We start from the raw sequence: 18,353 nt of genomic DNA, 5'->3' as shown, positions 1-18,353 counted from the left end.
TGGTCACCATAATTAGTATGCTGCCTTAGGTGTGCTGGAGGATGCTATCCCATTTTGGAGGTTGCATTAAGTTTCAGCTGGCAGCACTAGTGGTGCACGTGCTGGGGGCAGAGCCACCATCCCAACACCACCGTCGCCACTACGTACCTGAGCTGGGTGTAGCTGGAGTTGCATAGTTACATTGGCAGGAGTGTTAGATTGGATCTGTTGGGGCATGCACACAGCCCCAGTCTTGCCATCACCCAGCCCCATCTATGTATGCAGCAGCGAAGCTAGTGTTGGAAAAACAGTTCCCACCACATGGGCCGGTGCTGGTTGCTAGTCCTGTTGCCTTCTGTAAGTGGACTGGGGCTGTAGTGTTACGCTCTCCTTTTCCACAGGCAGCAAATAGTCTTGGGCTTGCCCTGATTCAGCTGAATACACTTTCCCCCTGCATTCAAGATATCCCATTGCAGTACTGCAGAAGGCGACCATTGAAGATCTCTATTCTAGTCAAAGTGGTGGAAGTGCTAATCCTGTGCTTCTGCCCTCTTAAGCCTCTGTGTGTGCAAATTTTTCTAGTGCTCTGTAATGGTGCAGTTACTACTGAATATTACTAGGGATGGTTCCTCATGGACCACATTGAGTTGGCACAGAAATAAAACCAGCCGTTTCCCTCAGAATTTGTAAATCGCTGAGCTTATTTATGAGCCAGTCCAAAGTCCCCATTGAAATCAATGGGGATATTTGAAAGAGGCTGCAGCTTTGAATGTAGCTGGGGGGATGGGATAGCTGGGCGACCTTAACTCCATCCTAGAGCACATGCATTGCATGCAGAGGGTCCCAGTTTCAACCACTTAAAACCCAGTTAAAAGGGTCAGGTATTAAGTGATGGATCAGAATCCTGCTTGAGATCCCAGGAGTACAAACACTGGGTTTGATGGGCAAAAGGCAGCTTCCTATGTTTCTAGACTCCTTGAGGCAAGAAGTTACTCAGTGGTAACCACTATTTGCTCCGCACCAGCTATTTTGGGACTGAATGGGGAGGTAAACTGAGAACTCTTCTCTAATTTGGCTTCCAATCTGAGCTGGAGAAGAACTAAGGCCTTCTAATTCTTTCCTTTGTAATGAGCATTGTTAAGCACTCAGATCTTGTTTCTGAACCTCTGCCTTGTGAATTTTGCTGGTCCCTCTTTTTAAAAAAGCAACAATCACTTTTATGTGGTTGATGGAAAGTATTTAATTGATTTTACTGGGTTTTTTTAATTGGCTGGTTTTTAGGTTTGCCTGAGGCAGAATTTGTGGTAACCTATGTTGGATTTGCACTTGGTCTCCTATCCACATCCTGGTCTGTCCCAGGCTAAATGTGTTTTGGAGCATTTTGAAAAGCTTACAAAAGAAGTTGGTATCATAACAGCTGGTATGTCAAATCGTGTGTGTTTAGCAGCAGGTTTGAAAATTGGTTGAACAGGCTTAATGTAGCAGGTTCTATTCTTCAACAGATGAATGCGTAATACATAAGAGATTAAAGTAAAATGTGTATGGGGAATGAAAGCATTAATTATGAACAGTTACGGAAAATGTGTCACTCTTGAGATTTCAAGCAATCAGCTATGTTATGACATTTCCCACAGTTCACTCAGTGCAGAAGTGACACATCAAACATAGTTTGGAACAAGTTGTCTCTCATTTTGTTTCTCGATAAAAGCTTGCCAGCCAGTGACTAGGCAGAAGATTACATGGCTAAATTCAGATACCTTCCTATCAGTTGCTGAATCTTATTGTTTAAGCAATATTCTTGGTTTCTCCTGTGGATTTGCTTTTTATCACATCCTTCCTGCTGGCTAGGAGATTCCACCCATTCCAAAATAAGCTCACCTGTCCCATTTTACATGCATACCTTTGTAGCTTTCCATGGAAATGCCTGCAGGGCATCATGTTCTAGGAAACTCTTCAGTTGCAATCTCTCTGATTTCATAAGACTTCTTAATTAAAAACAAACAAACTGTGGGTTGTGGGAAATAGATTGAGCTGTTCGACACGGCCTGTCAAGTTTGGAAATGTAGGTGTTCTCTTCCAGCCTATGAAATGCAAACGTGACCAAAGCCTTGTTAACAATTTTTAAAGGCAAAGTAAGCCTGACCTGTTTTAAGTTTGCAGGGTATATGGAAAGCTTGCCTACAATTCTGAAATGAAGGGGTAGTTGTCAAGCCCCACACTGGACAAAAGGTTCTTTGCATTGCAGGGGTCCCTCGGGGTCCCTTCTGATTCCAAGATTCTATGAATATCTGGAAAGTGGTAGATTGGAAAAGGCTCAGTTGACACTGTTCCATTTGATTGACTGGTTTTGGTTGTATGTTCCTTGGAGGAAGGATGACTTTGCTGGAATTAGTGAGAATCAGCCCCTCATAGCTTCTGCTTCTCAACTATTTCTTTATTTGTAAGATTTATATAACCTGTGCCTCGTCACATGTGATCTTGGGGTGGATCACAACAAACAGCATAAGCAGATAAAACAAAAATGCTGTTTAAAATGAAAATCCACAAAATATTGCAACAACTCAGTCTTGAACACACAGTTACCCAAAGGCCTGCTGGAAAAGAAATGCCTTCCACAAGTAAATATAAGTTGGGCTTCTTCTTATTCCTGTGTTTAAAAGATTAAGAGAAAAATTCTGTTGCATCGCACACTGCTTTCTTTTTGGTTTGTAGCTGCACTTCTCCCCCCCCCCCCTCGTTGCAATCTTTTAAGGGTTCATCCTGTACTTAGAAGGTTGTCCCTGAAAGACAAACAAGCTTCATATTTTCACAGTATATTGCGTTACAACACATTCATCAGGAGCAGTTCATGTGATGCTCTTTTGATCACTTCTGTAGGTCAGAGTGGCATCTGCCTCTTCTAAAAAACTACCCTTCCAAACTCTCACTTCCAGTTCTCAAACCATATCTTCCAGAGTTAGAATAAAGAATTGCTCCTGCATCCTAACACATGCTTTTCTGTGTTGAAGTAAATCCAAGCATTCTCCCACCCACACTTACGTGTGATTGCCTCGTGCGCAAGCAGCATCAGGAAATAAATAAATGATTGAATTCAAACCCGGAAATGGTGGGAGAGGGCTAGAGAGGCCTCGTGGCTTGCAAGAAGACTCTCCCCAGAGTCCAAAGAGATCAGAGGCGCAGCAGGACTTTGTTTACGCTGCTCAGCCTCCACGCCTGACAGCTGATGTGTGGGGTAGCTCAGCAGCAGTAGCTGCTTTCCCTTGCGTCCTCCAGCCTCCTGTCAGCCCCAGAACTTCAATTCTAGTTGTGGATATTTGGGGATACAGTATTTTCTGTGTGGATTGAAGAGATGGAGTGGCCAAAATGGTGATTAGAGGGAGGGGATTTACGTGATTTCACTTATGTGGGGGGGAGGGCGGAATCTTGTACAAACTATAGGTGCCACACAGACCTGCAGATATCTCAGTTGAGTTAGAACAGTGGTTCTCAAAAGGTGAGGCAGGAGGGGATGGCAAGTGTAGTGGGAAGATTCAAGGACAATCAAAGAAACATTTAAATAGTGTTGTGTAGTGTAGTTTTGTGTAGATAGACAGACAAGCAGACAGACAGATACAACAGCATATGGATAGATTCCCCCCCCCAAAAAAAAAATTAGAGCAAGAATATTAGCTATTCTGCAATTCTGTCCAACATATTGTGGGTGAACAGGGGTTTTCAACTCTTACAGTTCAGAAATATGAAAGTTCAGAAATGAGAGAGATTTCTTTGTGTTGATGAGGATATGAGAGTTTGTCTCAAATTAGACCTAAGGTAAATGAGATCACCTCTCAAACAAGTTCATGCCTCACATTGAGTTTGTCTGCATACGTCAGGTACACATGTAAGAGGCTCGTTTATAATTATATTTTGGGAATGAATTATGTTCTTATGCAGTTGCATTGTTTTGTATTTTCTGGGTGTTCATATTTTGGAGTGGTTGTGTTCTGTATTATAAATCAAGCATTGCTAGCAGTTGTTTATTTTTGTTTTCCAATGCATTTTTTATCAATGAAAAATTGGTGTGGGGTGACCAAATTTTTATTCTGAAAGTGTGGCCCAGAGAAAAAAGTTTAAGAACAACTAAGTTAGAAGGAAGAGTTAGAAGGTTCCTTCCTTGAGAGTTTAGAGGAAGAAGGAATGAACTACTAAGGAAGAGAAACCAAGGCATTACCAATCCAGTAGAACAATGACTTCTTCTTCCGCTAAATGTCTTGAAGCAGGAGGTTGTTTTCTACAGTCAGGCTACCAGGTGGTTGTTTCAAGTTTGCAATAGGGGTACTGAGGCCAAGAGATCTCCTTTTAGCCTCCCTTTTTTCCTTCTGGGTTGCAGGGATTTCCTGGATATGAGGTGGCAGGGAATACCGTAAGGCTGTGCATCTCCTGGAGCCCTGGCTATTTTGTACTCTGCCTAAAAACATAAGTGGAGAAGGAAAATGGGTGGAAAGGGGAGGAGGATGACCAAAGCTCACTGAATCTGTACTGACGTCAATTGAAAACAACAACAGCAACAAAAATCCATCGGCAGCTGACGTTAACAATAATAGTCCATGAATCATGTTTATACATTAATATAAGCAGTTTAAATAGGTATCTAAATGAAATGGACAATGATAAGCTATGTGTGCAGACTTAGCCAGCTTTATAACCCCATGGTATCAGTATGCTGCCATTTATATCTTGCTATGATAGTCATGTTTTTGAACAGCCTAGTTCTCGATCCTTTTGGCTCCCGAACACCGCAAACCCAGAAGTGACTGTTTGTGAACTATTTTTGGAAGCTGAACATCCTACGGGGCTTCCGCAGCTTCTGATTGGCTGCAGGAGCTTCCTGCAGCCAGTCAGAAGCCGCGCTTTGGTTTCTGAACGTTTTGGAAGTTGAACAGACTTCTGGAATGGATTCCGTTCGACTTCCAAGGTACGGCTGTATTTGCATGAAATGGATTATCATTGCCTGGATTGTGGAATTGTGTTTAGGGGCTGGGGTGGGCTGAGTCATAATTGCGATGTGCACAGGATTGTGCTTTAGGCGAGGCGACACCACCCTAAATCTTTGTGCTCCCCATTCACACAAAACTGAGCACCTGAACACTCTGATGGATCAAAGCTTTTCATGTTTCACATTGTGCTTTTCTCTCTCCTTTTAGGTATCCTCATGGGAGCATTTATAAAAATTATAGAAGCTCAAAAGCTAGCCAACTGGAAGGTACTCCGACAACATTTTAAACTTCTTGGTTTTTTTTACCATATCTTTTATGCTGTGCTTAATTTGAGCAAGCCAAAGAAGTGCCACTTAGGGTTCCTTGCTTTGTATCCCTGAAGCAGGACGAATCTTGCACTGGTCATCCCAGCCCAACAAAAGAAGCAGCCGCAGCAGCGGCTGCCTGGGGCATTAGCATTTAAGAAGCACTGAGCTAATCCATGGGACTCGGGAAGGGGAATGCAGTTGCTGCATCTACCCTCACCCCTGCCACACAGATTTTAGCACTATGAGAGATGTGTGTCCCATTCCTAATAATTTTCTAGTTGCAGCTCATTTTCCTTCCCGCAGTTCAACAGTCTCCTCTCTCTCTCTCCCTCCCTCTCTCCCTCCCTCCTGCCCAGTTGCAGGAGAGGATAGGAGGCAGGCAGCACAAGTTGTCACTTACGGTTCTGACATAGCTTAACGGGGCACTCTTCATCTCTAGCCAACCTGGAAATGCTGCTAAAAACGAGCCAAATCAATGAATGAAAAATAAAATGCCAGAAGCTAAAAACTGTCCAGCATGTTCCTTTAAGGCATATGCACTTAGGTTCAACCCTAACTGTTTTGGGCACACCAGCCACACCAGCGGGGACCGGCTGGTGCATCCAAACCAAGCAGGATTGAACTCTCTGTGCAACAGCCATGGCTTCGCATGACATCACGTATGGTGCCACATAAGTCATAAGTTGTGGGGCAACTGGGCATGGTTTGGGGAAAACTGCCTCGGCGGGCCAAGTTTTGTCCATGGGCTGAACGTTCCCCACCCCTACTTTAAGTACTGCCTGCTCCTAACCAGCCCCATGCTCTTTTACACCTTTAACTACTACTTTTTGTATCTTGGGAGCATCTATTGGGTTTCAGTTTCCCCACTACAAGCTGCTGCAGTTACACAGCGCTTTGACCCACTCCGTTTTTGTCTAGTTTCAGAAACGGCTAGGGAAGGAAGTTTGCATACAAACAGATCAGTGCTAATCTAAGTGTTGTCCGCTTTGCCTAACTGCAGCTCTCCAGAATCTCCCAAGAAATATTTTGTGGTCCTGTTACCATGAAAGACCTTTAAACTGGAGGTGCTGGGGATCTTACTTGGAGCGGCAAACAACATTACTTTATGGAATTGCCTTGCCACAGGATGTGGGGGTGGCCACCAGTTTTTATGGTTTGGGGAAGGGATTAAGAAGTGTTTAAAAGTGATTACTGTCTCCACCTCATGAATTACCTGGGGGTGGGCATTGCAAAAGGTGGGTGCTATAATAGAGTTTTTGACATTAGGTGGGGATGGACACCCTGGTCCTTAATCCCAGCTATATTAAAGTATTGGGTGTCTCTGTTTATATTTATGGGCAACTTTCACTTCCACCCTGGTGCAAAATAGCTCTTCACTGTGAAACAGGAAATAATCTGTCTAGACAATGAGATAATTCTCTCTACACTTTTTATATCACTATATCTCTTTATCTACCCCCTTTTCCATCCATTTGATTCAATTCCCCATCCCATCTGTAATGGTTATATAACAATACCTAGTTGCTTAGATTTCTTTTTTAAGAATCATAATAAAAAATGTGGTCTACTTCAAATCACGAAATGTGTTCAGCTCTTTTTAAAAAAGGGTTATCAGCACTTTACAAGCCTGATATTCAATTGGAATGACGGACTTTAAAAGTCAGCACTTAAAAAATCTGCAGCCCTATGTAATTTCAAGTACAAATGTTGCACTTGTAAATATAAAATGCAGGAGAAAGCCATGAGAAATTGACAGAATGGTTTTGCTGATGTCAGCTTGCAGCATTTAAAAAACAGAAAGTGTGGCAAATGACTGTTTAAAACCAATTTGTCTGAGTTAAACTTTTTTCCCAACACCCACAATATGTGAGCTTTTAAGCTCCATCAATTATATTAATATCAGAGATTTGCAATATTTGGAGGAAAAAGCAGCTGTTAGTCCTTCCTGTGTAGCTTTGTGGATCACTGAATAACTTAGGATTTGAGGATTTGACCTGGAGCCACAATTCTGAGTTTCAAAACATCTTACTACACCTTCCCTGATTCCCCACTCTGCCCTAGAGCCACTATCTTGTCCTTCATTTTAACTATGGAGTATCTACCTGACTCTTGTTCTTGACTTCCTTTTTGACCCCTCTCTATTGACTAGTTCCTTTGCTATTGCCTTTCTCCCTGGTGGGATCTCCACCTGTGCCTAGGTTACCTGTTTGGGCTAGTGAGCCAACCCTGAAAACACTTGAGGTTTCAGTGCTGGACCATTATAGATTGTGTATTTTATGTAGCTGTTTCCCTTAGTGGGTTTGGGCAGAAAAAGGGGAAGCAGCCTATGTATTGCTACTAACTGACCTCTATGGCCCCTGAAGAATGAGTGTGAATCTGTTGCTTGGGTCATGCAGCCTCAGAGAGTTGGTTAGGGGGCCTCCGCTATTTTGTGTGTGTGTGTGGGGGGTGATTCAGGCACATAAAGCTGGAACAATTAAAGTGGATTAAAGTACTCTGTCACTCTAGCACTACAAATCCACTTGAAAAAAAGAAATCGACTTTTTGTGGTTAGGAAAGTGATGGAGAAATTTTGAACAATGTGGGATGAATGGATGACGAAAGGGAAGACATATGAACACCCTTCAAGCAAATCAGGATGAATGTTCATTGTTACATAATATCCCCACAAACAGATGCTCAGTAAAGATCAGATATAATCTAACAGGTCAGAATGCACACTCTTTCTTTAGTGTTTGTCAGAGAAAGGGAAATCTCTTAGCTCTGGACCAAGAAGTGACCATGCTGCTTTATAGTCCATTATAGTTCACCAATAATAATAATAATAATAATAAATTTTATTTATATCCCGCCCTCCCCAGCCGAAGCCGGGCTCAGGGCGGCTAACAACACTAAAACAGTACAACATTATAAAACATTATAAAAATGAATTAAAATCAAAATTGATGGCAACCATAAACTAAAGTTTTGTAAAGATTGCCAAAGGAGGGAGTCAGGCTGCGCCCTGACCAAAGGCCAGGTGGAACAGCTCTGTCTTGCAGGCCCTGCGGAAAGATGTCAAGTCCTGCAGGGCCCTTGTCTCTTGTGACAGAGCGTTCCACCAGGTTGGAGCCGCAGCCGAAAAAGCCCTGGCTCTAGTTGAGGCCATTAAGAGTATTCCCAGCTGATGGTAGGTGTCGTGACTGGGCTTTAGGAAAGGGGTGGTACCTGTGGATTGTAAAATGTGGCATTTAAGACTTCTTGGTCAAAGCAAGCCTTTTGAAACATGCTTACTTTCTATAAGGAACCAGTGCAGATGCTGAGCTACAAGAACAATGTTATTTCCTGTATCTCATCTCTGCCTGGAATTTCTGCACCTGTTGTGGCCTTCACACTGTGGAAGGAGGACTTTCCATAGTATGGGAGCCACCTTTGCCAATGTAGATAGCGCACGTCTGTGACAATCAGTGACAGAACCCATCACAGTTCCACATCCATATTAAAGTTCCACTTATTACTGATTGCAGTTCTGATTCTGAAAGCCAAAGATAAGAATGCTTCAGTATTTCCTATAGTGAAATGTAGTTTTTTGCGGCACAGTAGGCTCACTTTCCCTCGCTATTTATTTGGATGTAGCAATTCAAATTGTGCTTCCTTTTTTCAGCAGTTGAATGAAAGGCAATTTAAAGGTAATCCTGAGGATGTTTGCTCTCCTAAAGCCCCCTTTATGGTGGGTTTTGAGGTAGATTAATATAAAATTCCTTTCCTAGTGTATTTGTTTCTTAAAATATTCCCATTTTGGTAGACGCTTCAAAAAAGCTGGAGTTGGGTTTGTTTGTTCCAGATGTGCTATCCTTTTTATTACAGATCTTGAAATTTCCTTCTCATATATCTTTTTGTCTGCTGTATTTTACAGGAAGAAGAAATGTTTCGGCCAAATATGTTTTTCCTTCTTTTACTTCCACCAATTATATTTGAATCTGGGTATTCATTACACAAGGTGAGAAATCGTAGATCCTTTGTAGCTATGTTTGTGTCTTGGGCAATGCTGTGATTACAGCTACATTGGAGTCGACAGGAGACATTCACTAAAATTTCATCGTTTTATGTCAAGTGTATCTGAGGGTTGGCTCACACATCACTTAGCTACTAAAGTGCTGGAAACTCTTGGAAAAGACAGAATGTTAATTTCTCATCATGGTACCTCAATGATGTGATGGGCCATTCATACAAGTTTGAACCAGCCACTTGGGTGATCCTAATATTGAGGCTTGTATCTTTCATTACCATGCCTTCATTACTTATGCCTTGATCAAAAAAAGTCAAAACCAAAGAGCGATCTAGTTCAGTCCTTTGTTGCAAGGCCTGACTATCTCCCTGCCCAATACCAGCATTGCAGTCCACCAGATTCCACTAGATCCGCTAAAGAAAGATTCCAACAGGGCAGAATTCCAGAGTGCTTCCTGAAGTAGGGGACAGAGAGTACCTTAGTCTTGGTTCATCTGGCTCAAATGCATTTAATAATCATATCAGTACTGATCTAAGGAAGGGAAGCGCCAAGATTGTACCTCCTTGCATCAGCTACACAGGCAGTTTGTTGGGCGAGGTGGGTGGCAACAATCTGTTCCACCAGCCAGTGATCTATTTCATCTTGGAGAAAGCCTTGTTTCTGCACACTGATTGTTCTCATCGGGGTGGGGCGTGTAAGTGCCCCAGCAGCTTTAAAACCAAACAGTTGTGAAAGCACTTGGTTCTTTGTTTGCTCTAATAGAATGAAAAAATGTCTGCACTTTGCAATTAGCTTCTAAGAACATGAGATGCTAGGCCTTCCTAAAGGTCAACGCCCCAGGTTCTGAAAGACCTGTCTGCTAATCCTAGCCATGCATGGCTGAGCTCTGTTTACTTACTCATGGGCAAACACATTCTGTGCTTCTCCAATACATTATTCTTTATTATTACTTCATGCGTTCAGAGGCTCAGCTTCCAGGTTTCGGATCTGAACCCAGATGATTCCTCACCCAGATTTAAGTCCTCTCTAATCTCACTATTGTTTGTTCCTCCCCTCCACCTGTTTTTAGGGCAACTTCTTTCAGAACATCGGCTCCATCACTCTGTTTTCTGTGATTGGGACAGCAATTTCGGCTTTCATTGTCGGTGGAGGAATCTACTTCTTGGGTCAGGTGAGGTCGCCTGAGTGCATGCTGTTTGTTGTGGTGTGAAATATTGGGCCGCTGCCAAGGGCTGGGTCCTTTGACCCACATACAGGATTGTGGAAAGAAGTGGCTGAAGACATGAGACTTTGTGGCACTGGAAAGATTGGCATCTCAGACACACAACTAGCAAGCAGACTTGGGTCAGCATAGTGTTTGGCTGTGATGACATTCTGGCTCTGGCTGATTTGTCAAGCAGATCAGTGTAATGTCAGACACAACCTTCAGAAATCCACATTCCCTCTTGGACTGAATGTTGCATCGTACCAGGATCAGAGTGTCTTTGGTGATGTTGATCTAGGAATTGGGGCAAGCTGAATGACATGAGGGATTCAGAAACGAGAGAACTACCTTCCCACAGGGGCAAAAAGCAAGGGAGAAATATCCAGAAGTGCTGAGGAAATTCTTTTTTTAAAAAAAATACATTTATTTTTAGATAAATTTCATAGGTGTGTGTATACAGAAATTTTAGAGTAACTTGATGGCATATTAGAGTATTCCCTTCCTTTTCCTCTCGAACCCCACCCCCCACCTGGGCATTCATAGAATTATAGGATTATAGAATTGGAAGGGACCATGAGGGTCATCTAGTCCAACCCCCTGTGATGCAGGAATCTTTTGCCCAATGTGGGACTCGAACCCACAACCCTGAGATGAAGAGTTTCATGCTCTACTGACTGATCAGAAGCACCTTCAACAAGTTATCATCTCCATCTTGCACATTACAGGTACAGTGGTACCTCGGGTTACGAACAGTCTTGCTTACGAACGCTTCGGGTTACAAACTCCACAAACCTGGGAGTAGGTGTTCCGGGTTGCGAACTTTGCCCCGGGATACGAATGCAATCCACTTCCAGGGAGCCCTATGTAGGGAATGCGTGCCTCAGGTTAAGAACGCTTTGGGTTAAGGATGGACTTCTGGAATGAATTAAGTTTGTAACCCGAGGTACCACTGTATTCAGCTTTTCATGTTGACCATGTTGGTATTTTACATGAGGAAGAAACAGCTGGTGATAACTGATGTTAGTTATACTCAGAGTAGGCTCACTGGGACCTAAGCCCATTGATTTCACTGAGCCTATGTATGACTAATGTTGTATACCACCCAGTAGTTGCTCCTCTGCCTTATGCTACTTTAAGCAGTTACTGTATTCTGAACTGCAGAGACTTTTAATAAATCCCAGTGCAAAGGGAAAGAAAGCAAATTTTTCACACTGGGGAACTCCTGGTAGTTAATTACACCACAGCAGGGACTGAATCCTTACCTAGCATCATGGTTAAGTCAACCCTGCCCTAGACTACGGTATCCCAGAGGGCCATTGTACACAGAGCAGAAAGAGAGAGGCTTTGCAATGTGTCCAGCAGTCTTTGCAAGGGAGCCATTGTAAGTCAACTTTTCATATCACTTTCATGTTGTGTTTGCCAAAAAATAATAATCATAATATCGTTTCTGCCATTGAGGCACCCAGGGCAATGTATAAAATACTGTTACAACCGTAAAGATAAAAATGTGGTATTTTACACCTTGAATAAAACCAATCATTGCAATGAAATGTCTATAAATTTACAATTGTAAGCCAATGCTAACAAAATAAATTTCAGTTGGGACTGATGCAAGGTTATGCACTTATGCAGGAAGAACCAGCTGCACAAAATTCAGCGCCCCCTGCCTCTCCTCTCATGCTCCAGTCTAACTCATAGTTGCGGTGCCCCTGAGGCTCTGCACCCAGTGCAGCTGAACGGGTTTTGCGCTCCCCTAAATCTGCCTCTGCATGGTCTAGCTTATTCTTTTTTCTGAACGCAGGATCATGGTTTGTTTCATCCCAAACAGACCACAAGGGAAGCCACTTAGCGCTCGTAGTTTGAGTGAAACATGGTTCGGGTAACACAAGCCAGACCATGGCTTCTTTCCCAGTAGGAGTGTAGAAGGAGCGTAGTGTTTGTGATTTCAGTGGCATAGCTTATTTTAACCACGATTTAATGTCACAGGAGAACCAGCCTTTTTCAAGTGGTCATACATCTTCCTTGCTTTTGCCCTTCAGATCTGTTTCTTGTATAAGAGCTTGCTTATATTATGAACATGGCAAAGTATGAGCAAGTAATTTGCTTGTTCTGCTTACGACTCATGCTTCTGCAAGCAAATGTGCTCTTTACTGTTGTCTTGCAGATATATTTTTATTAATTCGGATCTTCCCCCGTCCCTCATTAAAAGTGTTGTATAACCTAAGTAGATAGCTTAGTCTCCTCATTTGAGCCCCTTCACCGATCACAGCATTGTCACATTCATTGTCCCATACCAAGTTTAAGTCTTGCATTTACCCAGACATGTTTCCCAATGAGGCAAATAGCAGTTTCAGGAGAGAGGATTTATTTTAGGAAAATTGTGTAGACAAAAGGCTTAAGTCCCTTCCCTCAGTGCTATTACCCTAATCTCCCTCCTGTCCTCAGTAGCTGCTTCTCTCCTCCCCTTTTAAGGAAATACGAGGATATCTATTAATAGATTTCTTATGTCTTTCCAGTTTGATTCCAAATGTGCCAAGAAAACCACCATTTTCGTACCCTGTAATTTATCATTTGTTGTAGTCAGAGGGGGATCAGTCCTTCTGTGGTCTTCTGATTCACCTCAGTAAAGCATCTCTTGACCACCTCATTCTCCATAGTCGTCTATGATCCATTTATTTCTGTTAGCATCCCACTCTCGTGCATTTTATGTTAGCTGTGATTCCTGCAATGCAGGGGGTTGGACTAGATGTCCCTTGGGGTACCTTCCAACTCTACAGTTCTATGATTCTGTGTCATACTACATTTTATTCTATTTTCTGTTAAGCATTATGGCAATATATAGCCTTCTGTGGCTCTCTTATTTTGTGCAATGTGCTCTAGGGAAGGGATGGGAAACCTCAGGCCCAGGTGCCAAATGCATCCTTCCAGGCCTCTGTATCTGGCCCTTAGGACTCTAGTCATGCCAGGCCCCCTTGGCCCGGCTCTGTGTCCACCTCACTAATGTGTACTTGAATGGGGCATAATTCCCTTGTTTGCCTAGATGGAGGGTTTGTCTGCCTGTCTGCTCCTCTCCCCTCTCTCTGGCACTTTCATGGTTAACTTCTGTCACACCCTTTGCTTCACCCACTTCTTGCCTCTGGCTCCTCCCACCATAGGCATGCAGCCTTCAGAAGCTTAAAGGTAAAGGGAGCCCTGACCATTACGTCTAGTCGTGGCCGACTCTGGGGTTGCGGCGCTCATCTCGCTTTATTGGCCGAGGGAGCCAGCGTACAGCTTCTGGGTCATGTGGCCAGCATGACTAAGCTGCTTCTGGCGAACCAGAGCAGCGCACGGAAACGCCATCTACCTTCCCGCTGGAGCGGTACCTATTTATCTACTTGCACTTTGATGTGCTTTTGAACTGCTAGGTTGGCAGGAGCAGGGACCAAGCAATGGGAGCTCACCCCATCACAGGGATTCAAACCACTGACCTTCTGATTGGCAAGTCCTGGGCTCTGTGGTTTAACCCACGGCACCACCTGCATCCCTCTTCAGAACATTAGCCAAGACGAAATAGAGCTCTTAAGTTGGAAATGTTCCACCAACCCTTCTCTAGGTGTCAAAATAACACTTTGTCAGAAGCAAACCAGCTGTAAATCACACAGAGTTGGTGAAGTTAACTCTCTATTAGAAAAACAGGATCTACACAGCAGTGCCAGGCCCAATGAGCACAGCAAGTCCCTTCGGTAGGCCTTGCTCCTATGAAGCAGTTGCAGAGACTAAAGGTCCCCACCTTCCCACAGCTGCCTAAGTCTCCTTCTCTCCAGGGTTTTCCCCAGGCAATCTAAGACTGTGCCGGCATGCCTATCTTTGCTCTTCTCACTTCATACCTCTACTGGTCCCGGGGGACCAATGGGAAGCAGAGCTGATCACAGCAAGAGGAAGAGACCCCCACACTTCCTCACTAGCCTGACTCATCTCTACCTCTTGGCCTCCCTCCTCTCTTGCTTCAGCTTATGATTCTGGACTTCTCTCTGCCACACACTCTTCCTGTTCACTAAGCCCTGTTACCACTTCATCTTCCGACACCTCCTCCCAGGCTTCTCCCTCTTCTCCCTCTGACCACTTGTCTTCATCCCACCACCACTCCCCAGGCTCTGAGTCTTCTTCCCTTGGGGATTCCCTAGCTGGTTCCCCCCACTATTCCTCTGCATCCAACCAGCCCATGACATTAGGATTTAACTTGTATGCACTGGAAAAATTAAAAATTAATCAGAGGGTGGAAACAGGGTAGTTGTCCAGGAAAAGGGACTTTGTCAATCCCACCTGCTATTGAACCCAGTGTTTTTTTGACAATTTTAGCTATAGACACATGTTGTGGAATTACTGTACTGTCTATAATACTATACCTGATCCTGTTTTGGTTCATTTGGTTCATTTTTTAAACAAAATTGCTGTAGCAAGCTGTGCTGCTTCCTTATACTTCTCTGAACAGTAAATTAAGATTCTGATCTGTAATGCCAAATAGTTATCTAGTCTTCAGTGTTCTCAGTCTTTTACCGAATCTGCTTTTCACACTATGGCAGTATATAAATTAATTAGGATGTATGAGCTGCGACTGTAAGTGTTCTCGTTTGTCAGAATTTTCTAGGATGCATGCCTCTTTCATGGCACAAAAATACAGGTTTTTTAAAAGCACAAAAGTTAATTTTTTAAAAGTCTTTTTTTCTGTTTTCGTTGTTTTCCCCCCTCTAGGCTGACGTTATTTATAAGCTCAACATGACTGACAGGTAAGCTTTTGGCAGAATCTGTGTCATTATCTATTATTTGTGCAAGAGATTCTCCAAAATGATACCTCTTGATGAAATTGGTTCTTATTTGAAGAGTGGTTGGCAGATCCTCGAAAGGTGGGAACCCAACTGCCTGCAACCACAGCTCATTCCATGCTGATTCACTTCTTAGCTATGGCTAATGTGGAAATTTGTGCCAGGGAGGGCAGGGGATGCAGGAGAAGGAGGACACAATTCTGTATCGAGCCCTTCCAGTCTATCAATTGCGGATAAGAAGTCACCTTAGTTTCATTTGCACCACTTTGTTCTGTATTAATTATAACGTTTCAGTTGCCTTGTTATTAAGCATATTAAGTGATGCTTTGTGTTTAAAGAGAAATGGCATGGGTAACCATTGCAAATGCTGCTCCCTTAGGGAAAGCGGGATCTACCCTCAACCAGCCCCCACTTGCATGCCTTCATACCTACAACCAATCAAGGAGCAGGACTGCCTATCGACTTCTTCCTTCTTAAACTCTGTGTTACGCTTGTAGATCTCAGCAAAGAGGAGGGTGGAGACAAAACTAGAATTAGTTGGCTATGCCTGCCATTGCCTCAGGCTGCACCTGCTGTTGGTCTCCTTGCCTTCTGCCCTCCCCTCCCAGGGGGTACAAGCCACTACTGCTAAATATGAGGGACGTTTGGTCAAAAATATGTACTTGCAAAAGCAGAAGTGCAGCTGCTGAGAAATCTGAAAAGCAGGTGTAAATGATTTCTCAGCTTACGATTATCACTGGCGAGATAATGCCTGCCAGTTTTCACTCAGATTTGGCCAGTTAATGGGTAGCAGAACTTTCCCAGCTGCTTCTTTCTTTGTTAACAGTGCCCTGTTCTAAATTATTATTATTATTATTATTATTATTATTATTATTATTTGTACCCCACCCATCTGACTGAGTTGCTCCAGGATGCTCACAACCTTCAGTTTGAATTAGTAACATGGTGAGAATCAGTTCAAAGCGACACACAGACACACACATTTGATCTGGTAATAGTTTATTTCACTTAACAGATGGATCAAAAGGATTTTGAAAAGGATATTGCCACTTAGTTTTTGGTAGCTGTTGTCTTCTGGTGTGAAAAGTCACTCCTGTTAAAACTGATTTTTTTTTTTAAATCCATTGATGCATCCCAGGACTGCGCAGCGATGCTTATTATTACATGTACAGTAGCGTTAAATAGTTCAAAAACAATGCTAACACTTTTGTTTATTCCTTTTTGTATAGCTTTGCTTTTGGCTCCCTGATCTCTGCTGTCGACCCAGTAGCTACCATTGCTATCTTTAATGCTCTCAATGTGGATCCGGTGCTTAACATGTTGGTCTTTGGGGAAAGTATTCTCAATGATGCTGTCTCAATTGTGTTAACAAAGTAAGTACATGCCATAATGTTCCTCTATGCTTGTCAGGGAGTTGTGATTTTTGACTGCAATATTTTGCAGTCTCCCCCCCCCATTTGCCTCTAGACAACATGTGAAATAGCCCTAGTCCCCAAGTGTACTTAGCTTTATGGCCTGATGCTTTGTTTATAATCCCAAGGGTCTCAGCTTTCCAGTTTTATTCACCCCCAATGTCCTGACCTGCCTTTTTCCTTTGATCCCTGCTTACACACAGAATGCTTCCCTCCCACGTTCTCACCTGCCTTGTTGATCAAAGGAAAGAGCACCTTCTTTTTTCGTAAATAATATTTTCCAAGGAGGCAGGATCTATCCGGCATTGTAACACACACACACACACACAGAAAGAGAGAGAGAGAGTGTGTCCGGGCCTTCTGCTGGTGGGTTTATTCTTAAAAAGTGCATCTCCTCTTTTCTTAGACATATTCCCATCTATTTTGCTGGAGCAGGCATCTTCCTGGCTTATTTTGTACCATTGCTTAAGAGCATCACAAAAAGCAAAACTAGACTTCCAGATTATTGTTGTTTCTTCAGTAGAGTTGTGTTTTCCCCTGGGGGGGATTGCATCAGCACTTGATTTAATGCCTCTTGACATTCTACTTGTTATATCACAGTAAAAGCATTTTAAGAGCAGTTTCAACAAAGAAATAGAGGTTGATGAGGTTTTTTTTTATGGTGCGGAGCTTGCAAGTCATAAGATTCAAATATGTAGCCTCTTTCCTTGTCCTTTTTTTTTTTTAATTGTTCCCAGCACAGCAGAAGGCTTGACAAGAGAACATACGTCAGATGTGAGTGGATGGCAAACTTTTCTGCAGGCCTTGGGTTACTTTCTGAAGATGTTCTTTGGTTCCGCAGCACTGGGAACTCTGACTGGCCTTATTTCTGCAGTAATATCCTTCGCTTTTAGGTAAAGTAAAGCAGATGCATAAAGCAGAATGCCTTTCCATTTTAATAATGACCCTCGGTCATGTTTCATACGGAGATTATCTTTTTTTAAAAAAGCAACAACCCAAAAACCTCAAAAGCCTTTTTGTTGGCATTCTGTTCCCTCTCTTCCATTTTGTTTTTAATTGTAGCAGTGCCAGTGGGCAGCGATTTTGGATCGCATTAAACCGTTGCATTTCTATGCAGCTCTCATTAAGGCATAAGCTACTGTATAATAGCTCATCACACATACTAATAGAGGGGTATAAATATGCTGATTGTTTGCTGTGCTAGTCCTAATGCATTAATTCCATTTTCAGTAATGGGTCATTTTTGTTAGCATATGCTCCAGTTTTCATATGTATAAAACATCCCATAAGCAGATTAGGGATTCTGCCCCACTTCTGCCCAATTTGGGGGAATTCTTCTGCCCAATTTGGGGAAATTCCTCCCCTCCCACTATAGCTTCATATGATTCAATGCTTATTAAGTTGTCCTTCAACTCTTGGGGGGGGGGTTGAGGGGGAGGGGAAGAGAAAGGGAAAGATTAATTGTGCATCATAGCCCCAAATGTATATACGGCTTGTTGGGCCATCATTCTCATTCATTAAGGATTTATGTAAAACTGAATTGGCTTTCCATACTAGCTTGAATTCCAGAGTCCCTCCACTAGAGCTGCATCTAGAGTTGCAGAGATTGTGTCTCCTTTGTGCTGACATAGTCTTGCGTTTTTAATGGTGCTTGACTTCATCTCCATCTGACTTCATCTTG

At 43.0% G+C, this 18,353-nt stretch overlaps 1 protein-coding gene across 3 annotated transcripts in view; it reads left to right on the top strand.

Annotated features, from left to right (window-relative positions):
* Positions 1-18,353, top strand: part of SLC9A8 (solute carrier family 9 member A8) — a 55,067-nt gene that overhangs the window by 21,475 nt on the left and 15,239 nt on the right. For all 3 annotated transcript variants that reach the window (XM_079979364.1, XM_079979363.1, XM_079979362.1), the window contains exons 4-9: positions 5,163-5,221; positions 9,159-9,242; positions 10,321-10,422; positions 15,190-15,224; positions 16,490-16,633; positions 17,410-17,548. In XM_079979364.1, the coding sequence (XP_079835490.1) occupies positions 5,163-5,221; positions 9,159-9,242; positions 10,321-10,422; positions 15,190-15,224; positions 16,490-16,633; positions 17,410-17,548 (563 nt within the window). The remainder of the gene's footprint in view (positions 1-5,162; positions 5,222-9,158; positions 9,243-10,320; positions 10,423-15,189; positions 15,225-16,489; positions 16,634-17,409; positions 17,549-18,353) is intronic.

Source organism: Podarcis cretensis (assembly GCF_951804945.1).
Source record: "Podarcis cretensis genome assembly, chromosome: 6".
NCBI classification, from domain to species: Eukaryota; Metazoa; Chordata; class Lepidosauria; order Squamata; family Lacertidae; genus Podarcis; species Podarcis cretensis.
The sequence above is the reverse complement of the archived record's forward strand: the minus strand, read 5'-3'. Positions and strand labels throughout refer to the sequence as shown.